The sequence below is a fragment of the Callospermophilus lateralis genome (assembly GCF_048772815.1).
Source record: "Callospermophilus lateralis isolate mCalLat2 chromosome 5 unlocalized genomic scaffold, mCalLat2.hap1 SUPER_5_unloc_2, whole genome shotgun sequence".
NCBI lineage: Eukaryota > Metazoa > Chordata > Mammalia > Rodentia > Sciuridae > Callospermophilus > Callospermophilus lateralis.
In genome coordinates, this window is record NW_027510148.1 from 42,936 (window position 1) to 69,093 (window position 26,158).

The 26,158-nt window shown below is 36.6% G+C and overlaps 1 protein-coding gene across 1 annotated transcript in view; it reads right to left on the reverse strand.

The window, feature by feature from the left end:
* Positions 1-11,203: 11,203 nt before the first annotated feature.
* LOC143639841 (olfactory receptor 14C36-like) overlaps positions 11,204-26,158 on the reverse strand; it is a 93,847-nt gene continuing 78,892 nt past the window's right edge. The window contains exon 2 of the mRNA XM_077107881.1: positions 11,204-11,900. Within this exon, the coding sequence (XP_076963996.1) occupies positions 11,204-11,900 (697 nt within the window). The remainder of the gene's footprint in view (positions 11,901-26,158) is intronic.

The following is a 26,158-nucleotide window of genomic DNA, read 5'->3' on the forward strand; positions in this document are numbered from 1 at the left end:
CACACTGTCTGAGGCCCAGGACCCAGAACATGGAAGGAACACTGATTATGATGAGCCACAGAGGTAAGACCACTGAAGGACAGTCAGAGAGTGACCAGAGAGCATCGACCCCCTGTCTCACTCATGATCTTCAGCAGAACCTGGGCCAAGGCCAACAGCCTCCATGCCTTATGAATACCCCACCTGATATGTGGAGAGCAGGACCTGGCACTGGTATTCAGAACAATGTAGCTTGTAAAAACAAACAAACAAACAAAAAACAATCTTATGGTGGACTGGTCTTTTTTTTTTCTTTTATTTATTTATAAATTTATATTACCACTTCTAGTATAACCTTTAGAATATCTGGGGCATGAGTACAAGAATATAAAAAGTGTTATGAAACAAAATCAAGTCAACTGTCTAGAGACAGCTTAATGGAGAAAGTTTAAGTTTCATGGAGAAAGGGAGACATGGGTGGTCACCTTCTCTTCATGTCTATCTATATTCTCGCAGGTGAGGGATCCAAGATAAAAAGCACACCTCTGTTTTTTATATCTATGAAAAGGAATGATTAGGTAATCAGGAAAGAATAATAAAGAATAGTATTTTAGTCAGTCCTTTCTTTCTTTCTTTTATTTTTGGCTGTGATTAAAGGACTAAACCACACACAATTATAGAGGAGGAAAAGTTTGTTTGAGGGCTCACAGTTTAGAGCTTTTAGCCTATATAAGGCCAGGTTCATTCCTCAGGGCCCGAGGTGAGGATAAACATGGTGTGAGAGTGTGTTGGAGGAAAGAAGCTCACATCACAGTGATCAGGAGGCAGAGAGAGACTCCACTCTCCACATACAAATATAGACACCAAATCCATGCTCTATTTCCCATCTCCTCCCCCAGGCACACCCCACCACTTCTGTTACCACTCAGTTAATCCTCATCAGAGGATTAAATCACTGATTGGGTTAAGACCCTTACAACCCAATCAGTGCTACTTGGAAACTTCTTACATTGTCTCACAACTTAGCTCTCAGAGGACACCACATTCAAACCATAACAAATGGGCATCGGCTTCTTGGAGCCCTCTAGGAGTCCAGTGGTCACAGTACTGACCACCCTGCAGGCCATGGAGAGAAAGGAGCACTATACCCTACAGTGGACTCCTGCTTGATCTTGGTCTTGGTCCATCATTTACTATTATAATTATTTTTCCTCCCAAACCTCACAAGCCAAAGAAGTCAGCCCCATTTTCCAGGATAGAGCCAGCTGCAGACTTTTGATCACATGACACTCATCAATCTCATCCATAGTGCACAGGCCAAGGTGGGCATGTGGTGGGGACCTGGCCCTCCTATGCAGATGGCTTTTATGGAAGTGAGAACACTATACTCAAGGCTGGAGCAAATCCAGTTGTCCTGTGGGCTGCTTTAATGGAGGGATGCATTGAGCCCTGAGTTTTAGCAAGCACAGTGTGAAAACAAGGTTTTCTAGAGGTCAGGCTGGAGCAATACTGATCGCTGCAGCCAAAAGCAGCCTGTCTGCTCCAGGCACACTCCTGTGCATGATCACACTCATGTACATCATGTACCACAGTTCTGCTCAGTGATCAGTGGACAATGCTGTTGAGCCTAAAGTGATCTCCTGGCCGCTCACTAAAGAGTTTTCATTTGAACTTATAACTTCACACCCTTTCGCATGCAGAGGAGCACAGAGACAAAACAAATTTACTCTGATTTTAATCATTTTATATGTGACTGTGAGAAAATATATTATTGTCAAAATGTGTAAAGCTATTTACTTAACTCAGCATGTTCACTGACATTGTGTAACTTTAAAATATATCTTATCTTTTTAAAATATATAAAATATATTTATATATTTTATAAAATATAACTTATCTTTTTCTATAGCTGAACCTAGTGTCATTTTATGAAGGATAGATATAAAAGTATAAATCACGAAACTATTATGGTAAATTTTTCTATACTTGGTCTTAATACGTTGATACTAGGATATTAGTGTAACATGGAAAGCCCAGATATGAAGAGCTTTATCCAAGTATGAACTATAACCAGTAAAATAAGGATGATGTTGAAGCACATCTTTAGCATTTCCCTGAGAATAACTGTCTTGGCATAACTCTCCTTACAGCTTCTTTTACCTATTTGTTCCTGAGACTGTAGATGAGAGGATTCAGGAAGAGAGGAATGATTGTGTAAAAGGCAGAGATAACCAGGTCCTGGAGGGTGTCAGAGGTTTCTGAGGACCTCAGGTACACACCTGTGATAGAACTGAGAAAGAGGGACACCACGAGAATGTGAGGGGTGCAGGTGGAGTCAGCCTTCCCTGGGGCTCTGGTGGGAATTTCAGCCCAGCATAAAATATGCAAATGTATGACATGATTCTTATAGCAAAGCAGCCACCACCAACTATTGCAATAGAGACAAGAAGAAGGACTATTTTGCTGGTGATATTGGAACAGGAGAGTCTCAGCAGAGAGGGACCATCACAGAAGAACTGAAGGACCACATTTGACTGACAGAAGGACAGCCAGAATATGTTCCCAGTGTGCACACCTGCATACAACAGACAGTTGAGCAGAAAAGCCAGGGTCATGTGGACACAAAACTGAGGGTTCATGATGAGGGGGTAATGAAGGGGCTGGCAGATGGCCACATAGTGGTCCCAGGCCATGATGTTGAAAAACAGAAGTTCAACACATGTACAGAAAATGACCAGGTTATTCTGTGTTGCAGAGCCAGCCACTGAAGTGGCCCTGATGCTCCTCAGAGAGTTGACACAGACATTGGGGACAATGATGAAAATAGTTTCCCTAACAAGGTACCCAGGTAGGTCAGTGGGAATACTGTGAAAAAAAGAAAACTCAGATTACAGATATCAGGTGAGCCCAGTGGGAGAAATTCAGTAACCATGGTGAAATTGGACATAGAGTGGATATTCTGGTTGTCTGAGAAGATAAAGATATAAGAGATAGGAAGCAAAAATATAATTAATACAAGTGGTTGAGCCTGGGTCTGTTTCTCAGTGGTAGAGCACTTTAATAGCATGTGTGAGCCACTGGGATGAATTCTTAGCACTGCATATAAATAAAAAAATAAATAAAATATAAATGTTTATGGACAACTGAAACATATTTAAAAAATAATACAGTTAGTTTACCCATTCATGTCCAATGTGTTTTCTTGTACTTTTTAGTAGTTTTCCCTGCAGAAGAAGGACAATCTTGGTTTTCTGTAATCTTTAATCATTTCTGAGCAGAGTGCACTTCTCAGTGCAGGTGTGGAGGTCTGCAGCCCAGGGTCTGGGAGTGATCTTCAGGGCTTGTCCTCAGCTCCCCATCAGGCCTCCCTGACCTTCTGAGACTCCATGCAGAGCACTTCCAGGGTGGCCCACCTCCTCTTCCCCATGACGAGGTGTGTCACCATGCATTCCTTTTGTTCTCCATTTTTGTCACCTTCATTTTATTTCATTAATGTAATTGTCCAAATTATTTTCTCATTTTTCCCACATTAATAATTCAAATCATAATTCAAAAAAAATTTTAGGTTCAAAGTGATTCATAATGTTGGAGTATTTATTCTCATGAACATGAAAAAAAAATTCTCATGAGGAAAGTTCTCCACAACACTTTCCCAGGTTCATGACTACACCTGGCTACTCTCCCTGCTGATCCCCAGGACATGAGTGGTGCTGTCTCATGGTCACACACCATCAAACAGGAACCTGTTCCTGTTCTCACTGGGGCTCTTTTTTCTTTTTCAACAGATCAGAGTAGGGTCTTCATACCCACAGCTGACATTCTCCTAAACTTCTATTTTTACCCTGTGGTGTTTATATTTCATGTTCAGCACTGAAAGAAAGAACAAGGCACATTGTCAAAGAAAATGCCAATTTATTGAGGAATAGCTCTCCATATTTATAGAGCTGGGGGTGGTTTGACAGTTATGAGAGATTCATGGTTGAAGGGTTTGACAATTGACATGGGGTGCTTTCTGATTGGGGGTAAGGATCATGTGTGTCAGCAGGGCTAGTCTGATTGGTGGGTAGAGATCATGTGAGCCAGGAGGGCTAGGCTAATTCGTGGGTAAGGATCATGTGAGCCAGCAGGGCTAGTCTGATTGGTGGATAAGGATCATGTGAACCAGCTAGGGTTAGTCTGATTGGTGGGTAAGGATCATGTAAGCCAGCAGCAATCACCATTAGATAGCAGGATCATGTGAGCGAGCAGGGATCACGATTGGATGGTTCTTCTTCTTCTTCTTTTTTTTTTAAAGAGAGAGTGAGAGAGAGAGAGAGAGAGAGAGAGAGAGAGAGAGAGAGAGAGAGAGAGAGAGAATTTTAATATTTATTTTTTTAGTTATCGGCGAACACAACATCTTTGTTTGTATGTGGTGCTGAGGATCGAACCCGGGCCGCATGCATGCCAGGCGAGCGCACTACCACTTGAGCCATATCCCTAGCCCCTGGATGGTTCTTCTTAGGGGATGGTGAAATTAGTCTTTGGAGCAGGGGCAACTCCCAACAATAACCCTGAAGTTAAACATTCCTTTGTCTAAAAATTAAATTGCCTTAGTCTTTTTGACATCTTCTATTGTGTTTCTTTCTTTCTTTTTAATTTAAATATCTTCATTTTGTTCATTCATTTTTATGTGTTGCTGAGATTGAACCCAGTGCCTCACATATGCGAGGGAAGCATGCTTCCACAGAGTCACAACCACAGCCCTATATTTTTTCTTCACAATTTCATAATCATACAAAAAATACTGACTGAATACACTGAAAGGAAGATTTTTTCATAGTTGAATACTTCCATAACAGCTCAGACCACTTCAATCCCAGGTTACCTCCATCATAATCTCCTCAGGCCTCTGTCATCCTGGGTCCTCTTTAGAACCTTGACAGGTTAAACACACTCACCCTTAGTAAAATGACCTCCCTGCTAAGCCTGCCTGGGCTCCTCTGAAAATGTGTATATCTCCTGGAGTAGATGGTGAGAAGCCAGACACAGGTAGGGTGCTGCTATTGCACAGTGAGGTGTAGTTCAAGGGGTCCTATTCAGCCTTTGAGGCAGGACAAAATATATAAATGTTGAAAGAACACACAGTAGTATTGGTAAGGAATCACAAGCAGAACATTTAAGAAATATGGGATATCATAAAAAGACCAAATTTAAGAGTTACTGGGATAGAAGAAGTCATAGAGTTCATAACAAAGGAATAAACAATCTATTTAATGAAATAATGTCAGAAAACTTTCCAAACATGAAGAATGAATTGGAAATCCAAATTCAAGAAGCCTACAGAACACCAAATGTACAAAATCACAAAAGAGCCAGACCAAGGCACATTATAATAAAAATGCCCAACATACAGAATAAGGAGAGAATTTTAAAAGCCATGAGAAAAAAAAGAATCAAATTACAAATAGGGAAAAACCAATTAGAATAACAGCAGATTTTTAAACACAGACCTAAAAGCTAAAAAAACCTGGAACAACATATATGATGCTCCTAAAGAAAATGGATGCCAACCAAGAATCTTGTATCCAGCAAAATTAAGCTTTAGGGGCTGGGGCTGTGGCTCAAGTGGTAGCGCGCTTGCCTGTCATGCCTGTGGCCCGGGTTCGAGCCTCAGCACCACATGAAAACAAAGATGTTGTGTCCGCAGAAAAATAGAAAATAAATATTAAAAATTTCTCTCTCTCTCTCTCTCTCTCTCTCTCTCTCTCTCTCTCTCTCTGTATCTCACTCTCTCTTTTAAAAAATTTAAGCTTTATATTTGATGAAGAAATAAAAACATTTCATGATAAACAAAAGTTAGAAGAATTTATAGCTAGACAACTGGCAATACAATACATCCTTGGAAACATATTTCATGAAGAGGAAAAACAAAAAACAACAATGAAATCAGAAGAGGGAGGTAGTACCCTAAAAAAAAACTAATCAAAGAAGAAAATCAAGTCAAGTTAAATAACAAAAGTAAATAAATATGGCTGGACATGCAAAACATGTCTCAATAATAACCCTGAATATTAATGGCTTAAACTCATCTATCAAAAAACATTAGCCAGCAGATTGGATTAAAAAAATCAGCAATATGTTGCCTCCAGAAGACTCATCTGTTAGTAAAAGACATACACAAACTGATAATGAAAGTTTGGGAAAAATCATACCACTCACATGGACTGTGGAAGTAAGCAGGGGTTTCTATTCTCATGTAAGTAAAGTAGACTTCAAGCCAAAGTTAATCAAAAGGGAAAAAGATGGAAATTATATACTGCTCAAGGGAACCATACCAACAAGCCATAACAATCATAAATATATATTCCCCAAACAATTGAGCAGCTATGTTCATCAAATTTTTCTCAAGAGTCAAATTGACCAAAACACAATAATCTTTGATGACTTTAACACACCTCTCTCACACCTGGATAGATCTTCCAAACAAAAATTGAATTAAAAAAGAACTATAGATCTCAATAATACAATTAATAACTTTGACTTAACTGACATACATAAAATATAACAACCAGCATCAAGGGGCTACACCTTCTTTTCAGCAGCACATGGATCCTTCTCTAAAATAGACCATAAAAATTGCCACAGAGAAACTCTTAGCAAATACAAAAGAGTAGAGATACTACCCTGCATTTTATCAGATCATAATGGAATGAAATTTGAAATCAAAGATAAAATAAAAAATAAAAATTACTCCAACACCTGGAGACTGAACAATATGTTACTGAATGAATAATGGGTTGCAGAAGATATCAAGGAGGAAATTGAATAATTCCTAGAGGCAAATGAGAACATAGACACAACATATTGAAATCTCTGGGAAACTATGAAAGTGGTACTAAGAGGAAAGTTCATTGCATGGAGTTCATTACTTAAAGAAGAAAAAGTCAACAAATGAATAACCTCACACTACATCTGAAAGCTCTAGAAAAAGAAGAACAAATCAACAACAAAAGCAGTAGAAGACAAGAAATAATCAAAATTAGAGGTGAAATTGAAGCAAAAGAAACAACTGAAAAAACTGAAAAAATAAAAAGTTGGTTCTTTGAAAAATTAAAAAAAATGACAGATACTTAGCCATGCTAATGAGGAGAAAGAGAGAGAAAAATCAAATTATCAGCATATGTGATAAAAAAGGTACTATCACAACAGATACTACAAAAATAAAGAGGATAATTAGAAATTATTTTGAAAACATACACTCCATTAAAGTGTAGGATATTGAAGGCATTGACAAATTCTTAAGTCATACAATTTTCCCAGGATGAAGTAGGATGATTTATACAATTTGAACAGACAAATATCAAGTGATGAAATGGAAGACATCATCAGAAGTCTACTACCAACCAAGAAAAGCTCAGGACTGGATGGATACAAAGACAAATTCTACAGGATCTTTAAAGAAGAAGTAACACCAATAGTCTTCAATTTATTTCAGTAAATAGAAAAAGAGAGAGCATTCCCAAATGTATTCTATGAGGTCAATATCATCCTGATTCCAAAAACAGGCAGAGCAGAGACACATCAAAGAAAGAAAACTTCAGACCAATATCTCTAATGAACATAGATGCAAAATTTCTCAATAAAATTCTGGCAAATCAAATACAAAAACATATCAAAAATATCATGCACCAAAATCAAGTGGGATTCATCCCAGAGATGTAAGGTTGGTTCAACATATGAAAATCAATAAATGTAATTCATCACATCAATAGACTTAAAGACAAAAATCATATGATCATCTCAATAGATGCAGAAAAAGCATTTGACAAAATACACCTCCTTCATGTTCAAAACACCAGGAAAACTAGGGATAACAGGAACATATCTCAACATCATAAAGGCTATCAACACTAAGCCCCAGGCCAACATCATTCTAAATGGAGGAAATTTAAGGCATTTCCTCTAAGGACTGGAACAAGACACGTATGCCCTCTTTCACCACTTCTATTTAACATTGTTCTTGAAGCACTGGGCAGAACAATTAGACAGATGAAAGAAATTAAAGAGATACATGGGAAAACAAAAACTCAAATTGGCACTAGTGGCTGATAATATGATTCTATACCTAGAAGATCCAAAAAGCTCCACCAGAAAATTTATAGAACTAGTAAATAAATTCAGAAAAGTAGCAGGATATAAAATCAACACCCATAAATCAAAGGAATTTCTGTATATCCGTGACAAATCCTCTGAGAAGGAAATGAGAAAAACTACCCCATACATGATAACCTCAAAAAAAAGATACTTGGGAGTCAACTTAATGAAAAAAGTGAAAGAACTGTACCAATGAAAACTACAGAACCCTAAAGAGAGAAATCAATGAAGATCTTAGAATATGAAAAGATCTAATTTGCTCTTGGATAGGCAGAATTAATATCGAAATAACCATACTACCAAAAGCACTATACAGATTTAATGAAATTCCAATCAAAATCCCAATGGTATTCCTCATAAAAATTGAAAAAACAATCATGAAATTCATCTGACAAATAAGATACCCAGAATAGCTAAAGTAATCTTTAGCAGGAAGAGTGAAGCAGGTGGCATTACTATACCAGGACTTAAACTTAAACAATAGTAACAAATTCACCATGGTATTGGCACCAAAACAGACTGGTAGAACAATGGTACAAAATAGAGGACATAGAGACTAACCCACAAAATTACAATTATGTAAAGGTGCCAAAACTATGCATTGAAGAAAAGATAGCCTCTTCAAAAAATGGTGCTGGGAAAACTGGAAATTCATACACAACATAATGAAACTAAACTTCTATCTCTCACCATGCACAAAACTTCAACTCAAAGTGGATCAAGGACCTAGGAATTAAACCAGAGACCCTGAGCCTAATAGTAGGCCCTAATATTCATCACATGGGATTAGGCCCCACCTTTCTTAATAAGATTTCTATAGTACAAGAATTAAAACTAAGAATCAATAAATGGGATGGATTCAAACTGAAGAGTTTCTTCTCAGTAAAAGAAACAATCTGTGAGGTGAATAGAGAGCCTACATCTTGGGAGCAAATTTTTACCCCTCATACATCAGATGGAGCACTAATCTCTAGCGCATATAAAGAACTCAAAAAGCTAAACACCAAAATTGAAATAATCCAATCAATATTTAGGCCAAGGACCTGAACAGACACTTCTCAGAAGAGGGTATACAATCAATGAACACATTTATGAAAAAATTTTTATCACTGCTAGAAATTATAGAAAAGCAAATAAAAACTATTCTAAGATTTCATCTCTCTCCTTTAAGAATGGCAGCTATTATGAAGACAAACAACAATAAGAGTTCATGAGGATGTGAGGAAAAAGACACACTCATACATGGATGGTGGGACTGAAAATTGGTGCAGCCAATATGGAAAGCAGTATGGAGATACCTTGGAAAACTTGGAATGAACCACCATTTGACTCAGCTATCCTTTTTTTTCAGTCTATACCCCAAAGACTTAAAAATAGCATACTGTAGCAAAACAGCCACATCAATGTTTATAGCAGCACAATTCACAATAGCCAAACTGTGGAACCAGGCTACATGCCCTTCAGTAGATGAAGATATAAAAAAAAAGTGGCATGTACACACAATGGAATATAACTCAGCAGTAAACGAGAATAAAATCATGGCATTTGCAGGTGAATAGATGGCACTGGAGAAGATAATGCTAAGTGTAGTTAGCCAATCCCAAAAAACAAATGCCGAATGTTTTCTCTGAAGTAAGGAGATTGACTCATAGTGGGTAGGGAGGGGGAGCATGGGAGGAATAGATGTACTCTAGATAGGGAAGACGGATGTGAGGGGAAGAGAGGGGGCAAGGAATTAGCAAGGATAAGACAGAGGGATGGGAGGGGAAGGGAGGGAGCAGGATGTTAGCAAGGTTGGCAGAATGTGAGGGACATCAGTATCCAAAGTACATGGATGAAAACATGAATTGGCACGAACATAATTTATATACAAAGAGAAATAAAAAATGTGCTCTATATGTGTAATAAGAAAGAAAATGCTTTTGGCTGTCATTTATTAAAAAAGTAAAAAATTGTGCTCTATGTGTGCAATATAAATTATAATGAATTCTGCTGTCATATATAACAAATTAAAATTTAAAAAAATAAATAAATAAAACACTACAAGCAACAAAAATAACAAAATGACTATCACAAATAAAGATAGAAGTTTACATTACAAATTCAAGAAAAGTGAGGGGAAATGTAAGAGTTGGCATGACCCAGACACATGTGCCAGAAAATTATCGTCCATTTCTCCATGATTATTAGGACTAAGTCATTAGCACAACACTACAGGAGTAAGATGTGTGGAAGACAAACCATCAGAAAGCTGACATCAATTCATGGACATAATCAAAGACTGGCCCCTGTCATGGCCAAAGAATCACAGGCTGCTGTTTTCTGTGGAAAGATGTGAATGTTGGGACACAGGGTGAATTAACCATTGCCCTCTTTTTACTTCACAGAAAGGAGTCTCTTCTTCTTGCCTGGTCCAGATGGACAAAATTATTACTGTTAAATTCTTTACATTTCGAGAATTGGCGCACGGAGCCCGGTGGAGGGAGTGTATTCCCAGGAAATGTGTGTAGAGTGCCAGTGAGAGTTCGGGAATAAAGAGTTGCTGTTTAAACATTCAAAAAAAAATTCTTTACATTTTGGCTACAATTTCTTTAGGATTTGATTTTTTAAATATATTTTGAAAGTAAATAAATTGGCAAATTATGTATCACAGTGTTTACAAGTAGGTTCTACACTGTTCTGAATAAGAGCAAATTATATAAGAATAAATTATCTCCTAGGGTTTTCTTTGGTGTCAGAATTTGATATAAGTAATTGAAATATGGGTTGATTTTTTAAAATACATAACCACAAATGATTTCAGCAAATATATTTAATTATATTTAATCATTAATAGATGCATTGATGAAATTACACATTCTCTAATAGCTCCATGTAAATGATATGGTAAGAAACAGAAAAATAACTTATGATAACTCAGCTTCTAATAATGTAATAGAAAGGTAGACAATGCAACTTGTAAAGCATAAATATGCAGAGTATTGTATCTAATTAAGAACCAAGATCAATGAAATTAGCATGATGCTGAAACGTTATCTTTATTATTTCCCTGAAAATAACTGCCTTTACATTACTCTCCTCACAGCTTCCTTTACCTGTTTATTCCTGAGACTATAGATAGAGGATTCAGGAAGGGAGGAATCATGGTGTAAAAGGCAGAGAGAACCATGTACTTGAGGGTGTCAGAGGTTGCTGAGCACCTCAGGTACACACCTGAGCCAGAACTGAGGAAGATGGACACCACGAGGATGTGAGGGGTGCAGGTGGAGAAGGCCTTCCCTGGGGCTCTGGTGGGAAATTTCAGCACAGCAGAAAATATGTGAATGTATGACATGGCAATAAAAAGGAAGCAGCCACCACAAATGACCACAGCAGAGACAAGAATAAGGACCACATTACTGGTGGTGTCAGAGCAGGAGAGCCTCAGCAGAGAGGGGACATCACAGAAGAACTGGTGGACCACGTTTGACTGGCAGAAGGACAGCTGGAATGTGTTCCCAGTGTGCACACCTGCATACAGCAGACCACTGAGCAGGAAAGCCAGGGTCACGCGGACATAAAACTGGCAGTTCATGATGAGGGGGTACTGGAGGGGCTGGCAGATAGCAACATAGCGGTCCCAGGCCATGATGGAGAGAATCAAAATCTCTACATATGCACAAAAAAGGACCAAGAAGATCTGCGTTGCACAACCAGTAACTGAAATGACCCAGTTGATAGTGAGAGAGTTGACAAAGGCATTGGGGACAGTGATGGAAATGAAGCACATGTCCAAAATTGACAGGTTCCTGAGGAAGAAGTACATGGGTGTGTGCAGGTTCTGGTCAACAGTGGTGACAGTGACAATGAGAAGGTTCCCTAACAAGGTACCCAGGTAGGTCATTGGGAATACTGTGAAATAGAGAAAACTCAGATTCCAGCCTTCGGGAGAGCCAAGGAGGAGAAATTCAGTTACCATGGTGGAATTGGCCATTTGATGCAAAATCTTGTTGCCTAATAATATAAATAGATGTGAGAGAGAGGAAGAAAAAAATAACTAATACAATTATTTTACATATTCACATCCAGATTGTTTTCTTGTATTTTGCATTAGCTTTTCCCACAGAGGAAAGGTCACTCTTTTTCTCTGACATTTTTAAACATTATTAAGCATAGTGCAACTCCCAGTGCAGGAGTGGAGGTCTGCAGCCCAAGATCTGTGTGTGACCTTCAGAGCTTTTCCTCAGCTCCTCATCAGACCTCCTCTGACCTCCTGAGACTCCCATGCAGAGTACTAGCAAGCATTGGTCACCTTCTTTCCTGTTTGAGACCTGTGTGACAGTGCGTTCTTTAATGCTCTGTAATTTAGTTACCTCACTGTCTTCCATAAATGAAAGTTCACCACTTTTTTGCCTTTGTATACACACTAAATATTTCAAATTATAATTTATAAATATTTCTGTAGGTATGATTTCAGAGACTTTATCATCATGAACATAAAAAACTCAGACATACTCACCAGACCTGTTTCAGCTCCCCCAGGGACTATTTTTTTTCCAGTAGATCAGTGTAAGGTCTTTAGATACTGACATTCTACAAAACATCTACTTTTTACCTTAATATATTTTTACTCATTCCTCAGCACCATAAAGTTGAAGATTCCTTTGACTACATAATAATTGTTCCTTTTCTTTTTGACACTTCCCCTTATATACCAATCTTCTTAAAGTTATCATAAGTGTACAGAAAGTTACTGACTGCATACCCTAAAAAGAATGTTTTGCTCATAGTTATAACACTCCTGTAACACCTCAGACTGGTTCAATCCTTTGTCACCAAAATCATTATCTCCTCAGTCCTCTGCAACCTGAGTCCATTTCAGCACCTTGCCAGGTTAACCACACTCACCCTTGGAAAAGAGACTTTCCTGCTGAGCCTGCCTTGCTGCTCCGAAAATGTGTGTGTTCCCCAAGGTCATTGGTGGGTGTCCAGTCTTGTGAACATTACTGTTTATTTCACAATGTTGGTGAAGTTCAAGGGATCCTACTTAATCTACCTGAAATCTTTTGCTAGCCCCATCCCCCATTCCTCCCTGACACAAAACTGAACTCAAACTTCAGTGACCTCCTTGTTCACAGCATACCCTGGATCTTGGTGACCGAGCCTCTTTTCTACCAAGACATATTGATTTAGTTTTCCCCATTACTATATACTGCTCTTTAAAGAGGCTAAAATGCAACTTTTTCTCCAAATCCCTTTCTTAGCCTCTAATTTTTCTTATACATTTCTGTTAGTGTTAGAAGTCAACATGTTATTTTACTTTTTAGTAGATCTATATATACTAGTCAACCAAATCACTGGTATAAATTCCTTGATTTTTGAATGTTGTATCATTCATCTTTTTATTCTCTTAGTAGCAAGTAAGTGACTTCATGCATAGTAGTTAATAAAAAATGCAATGTAGCACAATTGACTAACTGCTAACATGAACTAAGATTCTTTATTCCACTAATTTACAAGTGAGTACTTTCTAAATCAGTGGTGCCCATTCTTCACTTCTGTAAGAAATACAGTGTGTGTTCATTTGAAATAACATATCCCCACTTCTGTGCAGAAAGATTTTTTTTAAAGCAGGCAATCTTGACAAATATTTACTAAGGATTTATAATATGGCAAAATCTGATGCAGATACTGAGTTTTAGTAAAAGATTGTTTTTTAAAAAACATTATTTCAGTACTGTGGAGGAAAAAATAAAATGATACATATATAAAAATTCAAATTAATATGAAAACATCTGAATATGATATATGATGAGACTAATAAGGAAACCTGCCAGACTTTTACCCTTTAACCTGGATTCCAGGAGCTACAGGAGCTCCTGTTGATCACCTCAGGACATCTTGTAAAATACAATTGGACATTAAGATGGGTTCAAATCTAGAAGGTGCATAAAACTACAAAGACATTTTCTTTCTTTATTATTGTTTTCTACACTAAGGCAAATACTGCCTTTCCATCTCCAATAGAACTTATCAAATTCTCCACAAACCAGTTTGAGTTACATTAATTACTTGATGCCCTCCTTTGTGTGGTTTAGGTATGGTTTCAAAAATTCTTCTTAATTTGAATTTCTTTTTTCATGTATCAGTCTTCAAAAACTTCCATTTATGGAGCATCATTCCAAAGTCATGTATAAATACAATAAAATAAATGTACAAAGCACCACCTAATTTTTACAGAGAGCCTCAGATAATTTCAGTAGATTCTAAAGATAGGATGACTTTTTGAACCTGGATTTTTAAAATAAAAGTATGGCTTAGATTGCATAGATTGGCCTTAATATTTTGGTGTGATTCAATTCTACATTCTCATTTAAGGGGCAAAAATGCTTATAGAGGATTCTCTCATAATGACAATAAGTTGAAGATATGAATAACAGAAAGTGTTGATAGACTTGAGAGTCAGCACAATGTTTGTGAGGAGAACTAGCATGTTTTAACTCCAGGAACATGAAGAGGGACTGCCCAGGTGCTTTCTCTGTAACTGGTAAAAGCTGAGAATTTTCTCTTTTTAATTTCTCTTGATAATGTTTCAAATAATGAATTACATAATGAATAGAGCACTTCAAAACTGCAAATATTACTTGGTTTGGAAGACACAAGAATAAATTATTTTCTAAATTATATTTTCCATATTAGGAATTATTGATTAGTGTTCTTATAAGGCATTAAAAATGCTGAGGCACATATATTCTGAAAATAAAAATATGTTTCCAAATGTTGCACAACATTATTTTTATATTTATTCCACTGGAATCACACATCCTCATAGTCATACATAGCATATATTTAGTATAAAACTTAAGAGTACAATTGAAAACTTGGGCATAGTGGTGCATGCCTATAACTCCAGCAGCTCAGGAGGCTGAGACAGGAAGATTTCAAGTTCAAAGCTAGCCTCAGCAATTTTTCAAGACCCTGTCTCAGAATAAATGTTCAATAGGGCTTGGAAGTTGCTCAATGATTAAGCAGCCCTGGGTTCAATCCCTGACACCAAACAAACAAAGAATAAATAATTAAAAACATGTTTTGTGAACAAAAGAAATAAGATTAATATTCAAAATATTTCAAAGAATATTGCCTACTACATTAAATATTTTTCCCATAGTTATTGACTTAGGTGCATGTGTATCAGATATATAAAATCATTCCTATCTACCTATCTATCCTATACCATGTTTTGCATTTCATTCTTGTTGTCTTAATGTGAATGTTTTTATTAGTCTTCTATGGAATTTCTGTGCAGACTACTTTGGGCATTATCCAAGTGTACTAATAGTTAAAGTAATCTGAAGAAAAGAATTTTAAACCAACAAGAAGCAACACAAAGAACTATTACACACTTTACTTCCACACACCATGCAGATGTCCCCATGGTCTCTGTGTTTCTATTATAGTGGACGCAATCACGGCGAACATCATAATGCAGTTATAAGGACTCTCTGTGCTTTCTGTGTTCTTCTCAGAATTCACAAAGCTTTTCCTGGGCTACCTGACTCTTTGGATGAAATTGAAATTTGCAGAGCAGAATAATTATGAATCTTAGATGCATTTTGACTCTAAATGCCAAGTACTCACTCCTGAGTGTCACCTGTTCTCCATGATGTTGCAGTACCAAATCTCTCCTTGGCTTCACCCATCCACTGTGTCTGTAGCCAGGGTGGATCTGTCCAGTCAGCCAGGTGCCTTGTGGGATGTGGGGAGCTCAGACACTACTGCTTTATGTGAGCATGGTACCAGGCCAGTGGGAGCAGGGCCCCTGGTAGCCCAGAGCTCAGGCTGCAGGACCAGCAGGAGGCCTGAGCCCACCACCAGGCAGTGTAACCTGCAGAGCCCAGGAGAGAGGACCTGGCCACATGCCAGTATGGACAGTGGATGACACATGGGAACTCCTCTGCTGGGCATTGACTTTAGTCGTTATTGAAAAACCAATGACACTGAGGAGAGAATGATGGTGCTCACTGGGTGTGTTTTCGTCTCTGCCCTCCTTCACCTCAGTGTCAGTTCCCAGTAGGTGTTTGTATGGATTAGTTAACATTAAGTGTGGTGGGCAGCTCTCACTCATTCACCAACCTGTAAGAGGAAAACATCTAAAACTACCTCCAGTTCAGCAGCAAAAGTTTCTTATCATTAAGATGAAATCCACATGATTTAAAATTAACCTTTGTAACAGTTTATGGTTCTCACGTCAGTGTGAGTTACCACACTGCATAATTGTACAATTTCCAGCTACATCTTTTCCAAAATAATTTTTACTTCAAAATGACCTCCTAACCCATTACATATATTGTCCATATAATCCCTAATTGCAGTCACTGGAAACTAAATGTATTTTGTATCCTTGAATTTACATATTTGTGAAATTTCATATAAATAAAATCACTCAGTATATGATGTGTATTCTGGCTGAAGTGAGTATAACATCATTGAAATTAGTCCACCTTATAGCATGTATCATTTGATCATTTCTTAAAGATGAAAGAAAAACCATTATTTCCATATGGCAGAAATATTTTAATCAACATATCTATTGGTGGACATATGTTTTTCATTCTCTAGTATAATTTGACTGATTTGTTTGGTTACCTTATATTTTGTCGTATTTGACCTCTCTGGTAAACACTCTACACACTCTATGATTATGTTTAGAACCTGTTTTGGTGAGCTTTGCATTGCTGTGACAAAAATACCTGAACAAAAACAAAAAACAGCAGGCACTGTGGCACATGCATATCATCCCAACAGCTCCTGAGGCTGAGGCAGGAGAATTGTGAGTTCAAAGCCAGCCTCAGCAACAGCAAGGCACTTAGAAACTCAGTGAGGCCCTGTCCCTAACTAAAATACAAAATAGGGCTGGGGATATGCCTCAGTGGTTGAATGATCCTTATTTCACTACCCAGTACTGCAAAAAAAAAAAAATCCTTAGATGCTCTCAGCCACTTTCCTGATGTCTCTGTGAAATGCTTAGCATCTCTTTAGGTGCTGGTATCTATTACAATTACACCTTCCTTGGCCCTAGTTTCTTAAACAATCCCTTCAAATCTCTGATCCAATTTAGATTTTAACTCTACCAATATAAACAACTGCTTTATTATAATGCAATATATCTCTGGTATTAATATAAATATTCTAAAGTCTTTATAAAACTTAGAGAAGTTTGAATGTTCTGGCATAATATTCTCAGTCATAAATATTACTGTGAAACACACTCTAGAATAAGTTACTACATTTTCATGGTGGTTGCTAAACTCACATCAAATTTCTAACTATGTGTTGTTCTAAGTCTTTTGTCTTCTGAAGTTTTGATTTTATAAAGCACTCAAAACACACCATCACAATAAAGGATCTAACAAGTACTCTTAAATATTGTTTCCTTAAAGGGAAGAGTTAATATTTCAGAAGAGCTCTCTTTCCAATACATATCTTTCACATAATTTATGTTACTATAAAATCTATTTCTTTGTTTATGATTAATACACAAAGAAAATGTTTTTGCTAAATTCTGCAGAAATTTTATACCATTCTCATGCACCTGCAGAGTTTTGTGTTATTTGACACAAGATTTGAGATATCACAAATTCTTATACCAATGTTTCCTTTTTTTGTATCTATTGATACCAGATATTACGATATAAAACATCTTAAAACAGGTGTTAAATATCCAACATCTTTCATCAAGAGGGACACCTTTCAATAGAACACGTGTTTGCTTCTTAGTTTGAATCCATGCCACTTGTTGATTCTTGATTTTCCTTCTTGAGCTTTAGGAGTCTTGTTAAGGAAGTCCAGGACTAAGCTGATATGATAAAAATTTGGGCCTACTTTTGGAATGGAGTCAAACTAAAAAGCTTTTTCTCAGAAAAGAAACAAACAATAACATGAAGAAACATCCTACATAATGAGAGAAAATCTTTACAACGTGCAACTCAGGTACAGCGCTAATCTCCAGGATATATAAAGAACTCAAAAAACTTAACTCAAAAAAATGAGAGGAAAAAAAACCCAAATAATCCAATCAACAAACGTGCTAAATAACTGAGCAGACACTGCACAGAAGAGGAAATACAATTGATCAACAAATATGTGAAAAATATTCAACCTCTGTAGCAATTAGAGAAATGTAAATTAAAACTCCTATCAGAATGGAAATCATCAAGAATACAACTAAGCATTGCGAGGAGGTGGGTGAAAAGGTACACTCATACATTGCAGGTGGGACTGCAAATAGGTGCAAACACTCTGGAAATCACTATCAAGATTCTTCAGAAAATTTAGAATGACAGAGTGGTTCTTTGTGCAAGCGGCCATATTATCTATATCAATAGATTATATTAGGTCCTTAGTACCATAACCACATTATTGTTTGGAGTATCAATGAGGTTGCTTATTCTGCAGTTACATTTCACAGTTACAATTTGCAATGTCAGGAGCTTTGTGCAGCTCTCCAGAAAGTCCATTGTCTGAAGTTACTATTAGGTGGGCAGCTCCAGGAGCACAGGAGCTTGATGAAACATTGTAGTTATCTAGCCAGCAAATTCTTCTATTCCCAAGAGCTATGTGCCTAAAATCAAGATTGAAACCCTCGTGAAGAGCATTACTCCACTGGCCAGGCATCCTTTGTCTTTAACATGGAAGTTTTCCTGCAGCCAGGCATTCTGCACCTTTGCACAGAAACTTCCTATCCACCAAGCATGCCACAGTCATGAAGTTAATCAGAGACCCAATCTCAAATGCAGAACTCCTACAAACCACCACTTGAGGACAATGTAGGCAAACAATTGTGACACAGCCACATCAATATTTATGGCAGCTCAATTCACAATAGCTAAACTATGGAACCAACCTAGGTGCCCTTCAACAGAATGTATAAATAAATGTGGTATATATAATTAGAATATTACTCAGCATTAAAGAAGAATGAAATTACAGCATTTGCAGGTAAATTGATGAAGCTGCAGAAAATCATGCTGATGGAAATAAGCCAGTTCGTAAAAACCAAAGGCCCAATGTTTTCTCTGATACATAAATGCTGGTCTGTAATAGTGGAAGGGGTAGGGAAAAATGGAGAAACTTTAAATTGGACAGAGGGGAGTTATGGTAGGAGATTGTGGGGTGGGAAGACAGTGGAATGAGGACATTATTATTCTATATACACGTGTGATTGCACCACACATGACTCTGCCTCATGTACAGCCAGAGGATGAGAAGTTGTGCTCCAATTATGTACAATGTGTCTAAGTGCCTTTTGCTACTATGTAAAACTAATTAATTAGGACAAATAAAATAATTACCATCTATAAAAAAGAACTGGTGTGTATAATTTAATTTCTTTCCAACTTTTTACATTAAATTTCAAATTAATTTAACTAGCCCTCTCGTCTATGTAAAATGTCCAATAGTACTCACTAGGATTCAGTAAGCTATAGTTATAGAGAAAATGCATATAAAGGTGGAGTGTACAGACTTTAACTGAGGTTCATTGAATGTCTTTCTATTCTAGCAGGGAACACTGGAGCAGTCAGAACCAGAAGCCATGGGACACAGTGTGGGGATGGTTGGATCCTGTTAAGCAATTCAAAGCTTCTTGCAGCAGTAGGTGCTGGGGTGCTCATCTGCTCCTACCACAAGAATTCTTTTGCCTAAAAACTTTAATAAGTGTATTCATCAATTAATCATATATGTTTATTATTTTGTATTTTCTTAGGTAATAAGTACATTTATATTTTTCTCCATATTTTCATATTAGTGTAATGGTGAAAAATAATTGGTTTTCAGAATTTGTAATTTAAAATCTTGATTGTGATATTATATAAATATTTTTTCTCATTGTGTTATATAAGTAATACTAGATAAACTTGTTCTTAAGAATATGTCAGTTATTATTGCTAATTATCAAAGTATATGCCAGTGAGGGCATAGAATACTTGGAGAGAAATATCTTGTGGGAGGTGATGAAAGACTGCTACAAGACAGGTGTGGTGGTGCAAGCCTGCAATCACAATGCCTAAGGAGGCTAAGGCAGGAGGATCAGAGGTATCAAGACAGAATTAGCAATGAAGCAAGGCCTGAAGCCACTTAACAAGTCTCTGGTCTAAGTAAAACACACAAAAAAGGGACTGGGGATGAGAACTTAAGTTCAATCTTTGGTTAAAAAAAAGAAGAAGAATGAAAATAATGATGATGATGATGATGATGATGATGATCATCATCATCATCATCATCATCATCATCATCATCATCATCAGAGAGTGCATACACTGCCATAAAGTTTTAGGGGACAAGTATAGACAGATGTATTTTAAGAAGTACAGTAACCTGAGGGAAATTTAAGAGTTTACCCAAGTAAGAAATTTAGGACAAAAAATAATGATCCACCATGTCATAATTTTGAGGCCTGGCACATTAGCGTAGATGTCACAGAAGTAAGATGTAGGAGGTAAACCATCAGGGCTGACCTGCAACTCATGCTTCAGGCTTTGTCCCCCATACTGAGCCACTCATTGACATAATAAAAGACTGTCAGTGGCCACTGCCAGAGAAGTACTGGGTGCTCTTCCTGGTGGATGGGTTTGACTGTAGGGATACAGGGTGTGGTAAACATGGCCCTATTTATTCATTGACAAGGAATTACTCTTCTCATGTGACAAATAGATTGGTTATAACTTCTTAGGATTTAATTATTGCATATATTCAAAGTAGTTAAATTGATACAGTTATGTACCACAGTGCTTAGAAATTTGCTTGACATTTCTCTAAATAATAGCACATTATTGGAGTGTAAGTTTTTTTCAGATTTGATTGCTAAAATTTTCCTCTGTGATAGTACTTGATACAAATACTGCAATGTATTTCATGGATCTTTAATGCATGTCTCCACAAATGATTTCAACAAACATATTAAATTATATTTACTCATTAAAAGATACATTGATTAAATTACACATTGTATAAAGGATTCATGAAATAATAGGTAAATTTAAAAAATCAAATAATAAAAAATCTCATATTCAAATGAAGTGACATTAGAGTAGGCAGTTTAACTTGTGTCACCCAGATATGAAGAACATTTGACCAAATCTTGAATTTCACTCAGAGAAATTAGGATGATGCTTAAAGGCAGCATTATCATTTCCCTGAGAACAACAGTCTTTGCATTACTCTCCTCACAGCGTCCTTTACCTGCTTGTTCCTGAGACTGTATTGTTGTGTAATTGTCTGGATCTAGGAAAATAAAGGTTTTCTGGAACATTACTTGAGGAGTTCAAGTTCATTTCAGTTCCCTGGAATGTTTTCAGAAGACATGGTGACACTTCTCTTTAAATGTTTGATAGAACAGTAGTGAATCCATGAGCTGCTGGAGTTTTCTTTACTGAAAACTGATTTTCCTGATTCAAGTTTATTGGTCATATTGATGTCCAGGTCTTATATTTTCTCATAATTCAGTTCTGGTATGTTATATTTGTCCCAAATTTAATGCTTTCTTGTAGATTTTCCAATATGTTGATATGTGTTTGTTGATAAGAGTTGCTAGTAGGCCTTACCATTTCTGTAGCATTAGTAAAAAGGTCTCCTTTTTATTTTCTAATATTTTATTCATTTGGAGCATTTTAATTGTTAGTATAACTAAAGATTTGTTACTTTTGTTTCTATTTTCACAAACAACCTTTTGTATCATTGATATTTTTATTGGTATTTTGTATTGATTTCTTATTTCTGAATCAATGTTTTATCATTTCTTTCCAACTGCTTTTAATATGTGTGGGTGTATTTTTATATTGTCGTGGTAAGGGTCTGCACTTAGACTTTCTGCTTCTTTGATGCAGGCATTTAGTGCAACACCTTCTACCATAGTAGTGCTTCATGAATGTCATAGGTTTTGCCTTGTATGGTTCTATTTTCATTAATAATCTTAGTAAAAGGGGTGTTTTCCAGTGGCTTCTAATGTCTCTCATTTAAAGTTAGCCTATTCTTGATTTTTAAAAAAGAAGTTTGATCTTCAGGACAAAGTCCATACATAAAATTTTTCCCAGTTTTAGAAGTGTGAAAGAATGATCAACCAACAGACTATGACCACATATAAAATGTCAGACATTTTCACACATAATACATGAAAGGTATACAGTTCAGGCAGCATCTAGGTCGGTTGATCTTGGGATTCACTTTTGCCAATATTTGATGGACAAGTTTGTGCATATGATATTGGACTAACTGTTGCTCTTGTCAGCAGTATGTGACTGCACTGATTTCTCTCAACTGTAGCTACAAGAGTTTGACAAACTGACCTGAAGTTTATGACTAGTCAATATCATTTTACATAATATGATTTTACTCTGTGTTCAGCAGCACAAAGTTGAAGATTCCTTTGACTATACAATAATTTCCTTTCCTCTTCTTGACACTTCATTTTATTCCTTTCTTTTCAATGGCATCACAAGTGTACAAAAAGATACTGCCTGTATATCTTAAAAGGAAGGTTTTGCTCATAGTTGTAGCACTTCTGCAGTAGCTGAGACAAGTTCATTCTCACATCACCGACATTGTCATTTCCTCTGTCCTCTGCAAATCTGGGTCCTCCTCAATAACTTGACAGGTTAACCACACTCACACTTAGAAATGTGACCTCCTGCTGAACCTGCCTTAGCTCCCCTGGAAATGTGTGTGTCTCCCATGGTCAGGGGTGGGTGGCCAGACACAGGTAGGCTGCTGTTAATTTCACAGTGTGGGTGATGTTCAAGGTGGCCTACTCCCTCTACCTGCAATCTGGGTCTTGCTACATCCCCCATCTCTCCCTGTCACAAACCTGAATCTCACTTCTGAGGGACCTCCTTGTTCACAATCTACCCTAGAAATTGTTGACAGAGCCCCTTTTCTACTGTGACATAATGATTTAAATTTACCCATTACTATGTAGTGGGCTTTAAAGAACAGTCAAATTCAAAAAATTCTCTGGAAACTGCTTTTCAATCTCAATTTTTTTCCACTCTTGTGTAGTGTTAGAAATCAGCTTGTTGTACTACCTTTCACTACGTCAGTAGGTATTCATCAGCCAAATCACTGGTGTAAATTTTTTTGATTTGGGACTTTGTATCTTAAACTTTATACCCTTTTAGGAGCAAGTGCATTACTTCCTGCACAATAGTTAAAGCCTGGTGGCTTTACTGACTGACCATTTCCCTGCTACTAATTTGCAAAGGAATAGCTCCCAAGCAGACTCAGCCCCTTTTCCACTGCTGTAGCACACACAGTGTATGTTGTTCGAAGGCCATGCAAGCCCAGGGGCCCGTGCACTTGCAAGGTAAGGTCTCTGAAAAGCTGTAATCACTCAAAAAGCATTGTTTATGACACAAATATGGCCACCGGTATTTCAGATGGTGAAGTTTTTGAAAGAAGAAAATATTGACATTTTTAAGTATTTTGATTACCATGACAGAAAAAATAGAATAATATAATATGTAAGCATGTAAATCCATATCACAAATTCAGAAGGTGATGGGTGAAGAGACAAATCCAGCTTTTCACTTCTGTACTGACTTTCAGGCCTTGTAGGGGGTCCTTTCTGAACAGCCCTAGACATTTGTGTCAAATACAAGATGGAAAAATATATATGTTTTCAGGATATGGAAGCTCACTAGAATTATAGAGATATTTTTGTTTCTATTTTTTTTTCCTACTAAACAGTGTAGTATTTTAGTTTCTCCAAAAGAACTTATCAAATTCTCTAGTAAAGTAGTTTGAATTATATAACTTAATTGATATATTTCTTTGATTCTGTTGTTTAAAAATTATTCTCTAAATTTGACTTACTTTTTTTATGGATCATTCCCACAGGAAACTTCAGATTATGGTGATCGTAAAATACATATATGAATCACATCCTAGGTTCCATACAGCCTCACATCCTATAGATCTACAAAATATGAATACTTTATGAACCTAATTTTTTTAATTAAGGAATAAGCTTTATGTTCTGAAATTTGATTTCAATAATTTTAGAGTGTTCAGAACTACATTCTCCTTTAAGGGAGAAAAGGTTTATTGAAAATTCCCTCTGAAAAACCATAAGATGGTTCATAAGTAAAACAAATCTCTGTTAGCAAGAGGGTCATGAAAAGGAGTATAAGGAGAAGTAAGCATATTTTTAATGCCAATGATTTGAAGAAAGACTGCTGCAAGTACTTTTCTCTGTATGTGGGGAAGCTGGTGTTTCCCCTTTGGTTCTTCTCTTTATACTGATTAAAATAAGGAAATTTAAGTATGGTAAATTGATTGCATGTAAAAAATGCAAAAGATTGCTTGGATTGTAAGGTACAGGAATTAATTACTTTATAAATTTCTTTTTCCCCCCCTATTATCAATGATCACTTAGTACTATTGATCAACCAGTGAGGAATACTGAGGGACACTTTATTACATGATGAACTTCATAATGTGCTTCCAAAGCTCTGTAACTCTAATGTAATCATTTTGCCACTGGACACAGATGCTCATCACACACAATATACTTTTAATATGAAATGGAAAAAATTATTGAAAAGGAGAACATAATTGTGATCAGGACAAAAAGCTGAGGTTAATGAATTCAAAATGGTTCAATGAAAATTGTACATACTGGTAAATGTTTTTGTCTCCAACAGTTGTTAAAAATTATGAATGTATGTCATTTGCACAAATAAATTCTTATCTACCTCCTTGTCACCTACAAGACATTTGGCATTTTGTCCTCCTGTTACCTTTAAAAAAATGTATTTTTTTCTTTCATTTTGTAAATTTCTTTGCAAAAAGTTCTGTGTTGTTCTTGGGATGCACTTATGCCAATATTTGATAGACAAGTTTGTGCATATGATAGTGGACTAACTTATTCTTGTCAGTAGTACCCTGATTTCTCTCAACTGTAGCTGCAAGAGTTCCACCAACTTACCTGAAGTTTATGGATGGTCAATATCATTTTACTCTCCTTTGCTTTTTATTTAATTTCTTCATGTTGAATATAACCCACACCCTCAGTCACAAACCTTGAGGGGACATTCCCTTCTTCTCAAAGTTGCTCAGAGATTCCCCTTACACTGGGAGTCCTCACAGTGGGTATGAAGGCAGGAAAATCCAATCTAATATGTTTCACTTCTTCTAGGATCTGATCTCCTCCACTGTCTTTTGCTCTTTCAACATCTTTTCTCTGCCTGGCTTAATGGCCCCAGACAGAGCAGGGGAGCTGCAACTCCAGCCTGAATGGCCCATTGCCCTCAGTGCCTACCCCAGCTAATCCTATCTTGTCCAGAGGCCTGAGTCCATTTTTTTTCTTTCTTAATTTTACTCATCAATAGTTTGTAGTCTTAAGTGCACAGATTGTTCACCTCTTAGGTTAAATTTAGTCCTTATAGTTAATACATATTTTTTTTAGATTTGTTCTTTCTAGTTGTACATGACAGTAGAGAATATTTTGACATATTTATATGGAGTATGATTTGAGACATGTTATTGTGATGCCTCCAGCTTTGCTCTTCTTCCCTGGGATTGTTTTGGCTATTTTTGGTCTGTTATTTTTCCAAATCAATTTTAGGATTGTGTTTTTCCTAGTTCTGTGAAGAACATCATTGGCATCTTGATGGGGATGACACTTAATATGTACAGTTCTCTAGGTAATGTGATACTTTTGACAATATTAAGTCTTCCTATCCAAGAACTGGGAGGTCTTTCCATTTTCTAAATTTCTTCAACTTGTTTTTTTCAATTTATTTCTTCAGTGTTCTATAGTTTTCATTGTAGAGAATTATATTCTCTTGGTTAGATTGTCATTTTTTCATTTTCATTTTTTTGGAGGTTGTTGTGAATAGGATAGTTTTATTGATTTTTTCTCAGCAGATTTATTATTGGAGTTTAGGAAGGATATTGATTTTGATCTTTTATCTTAGTATTTTGCTAAAGTTATTTATAAGCTCTAAAAATCTTCTGGTGGAATTTTTGGAGTCTTATAAATTTAGAATCATGTTATCACCAAATAGAGATAGTT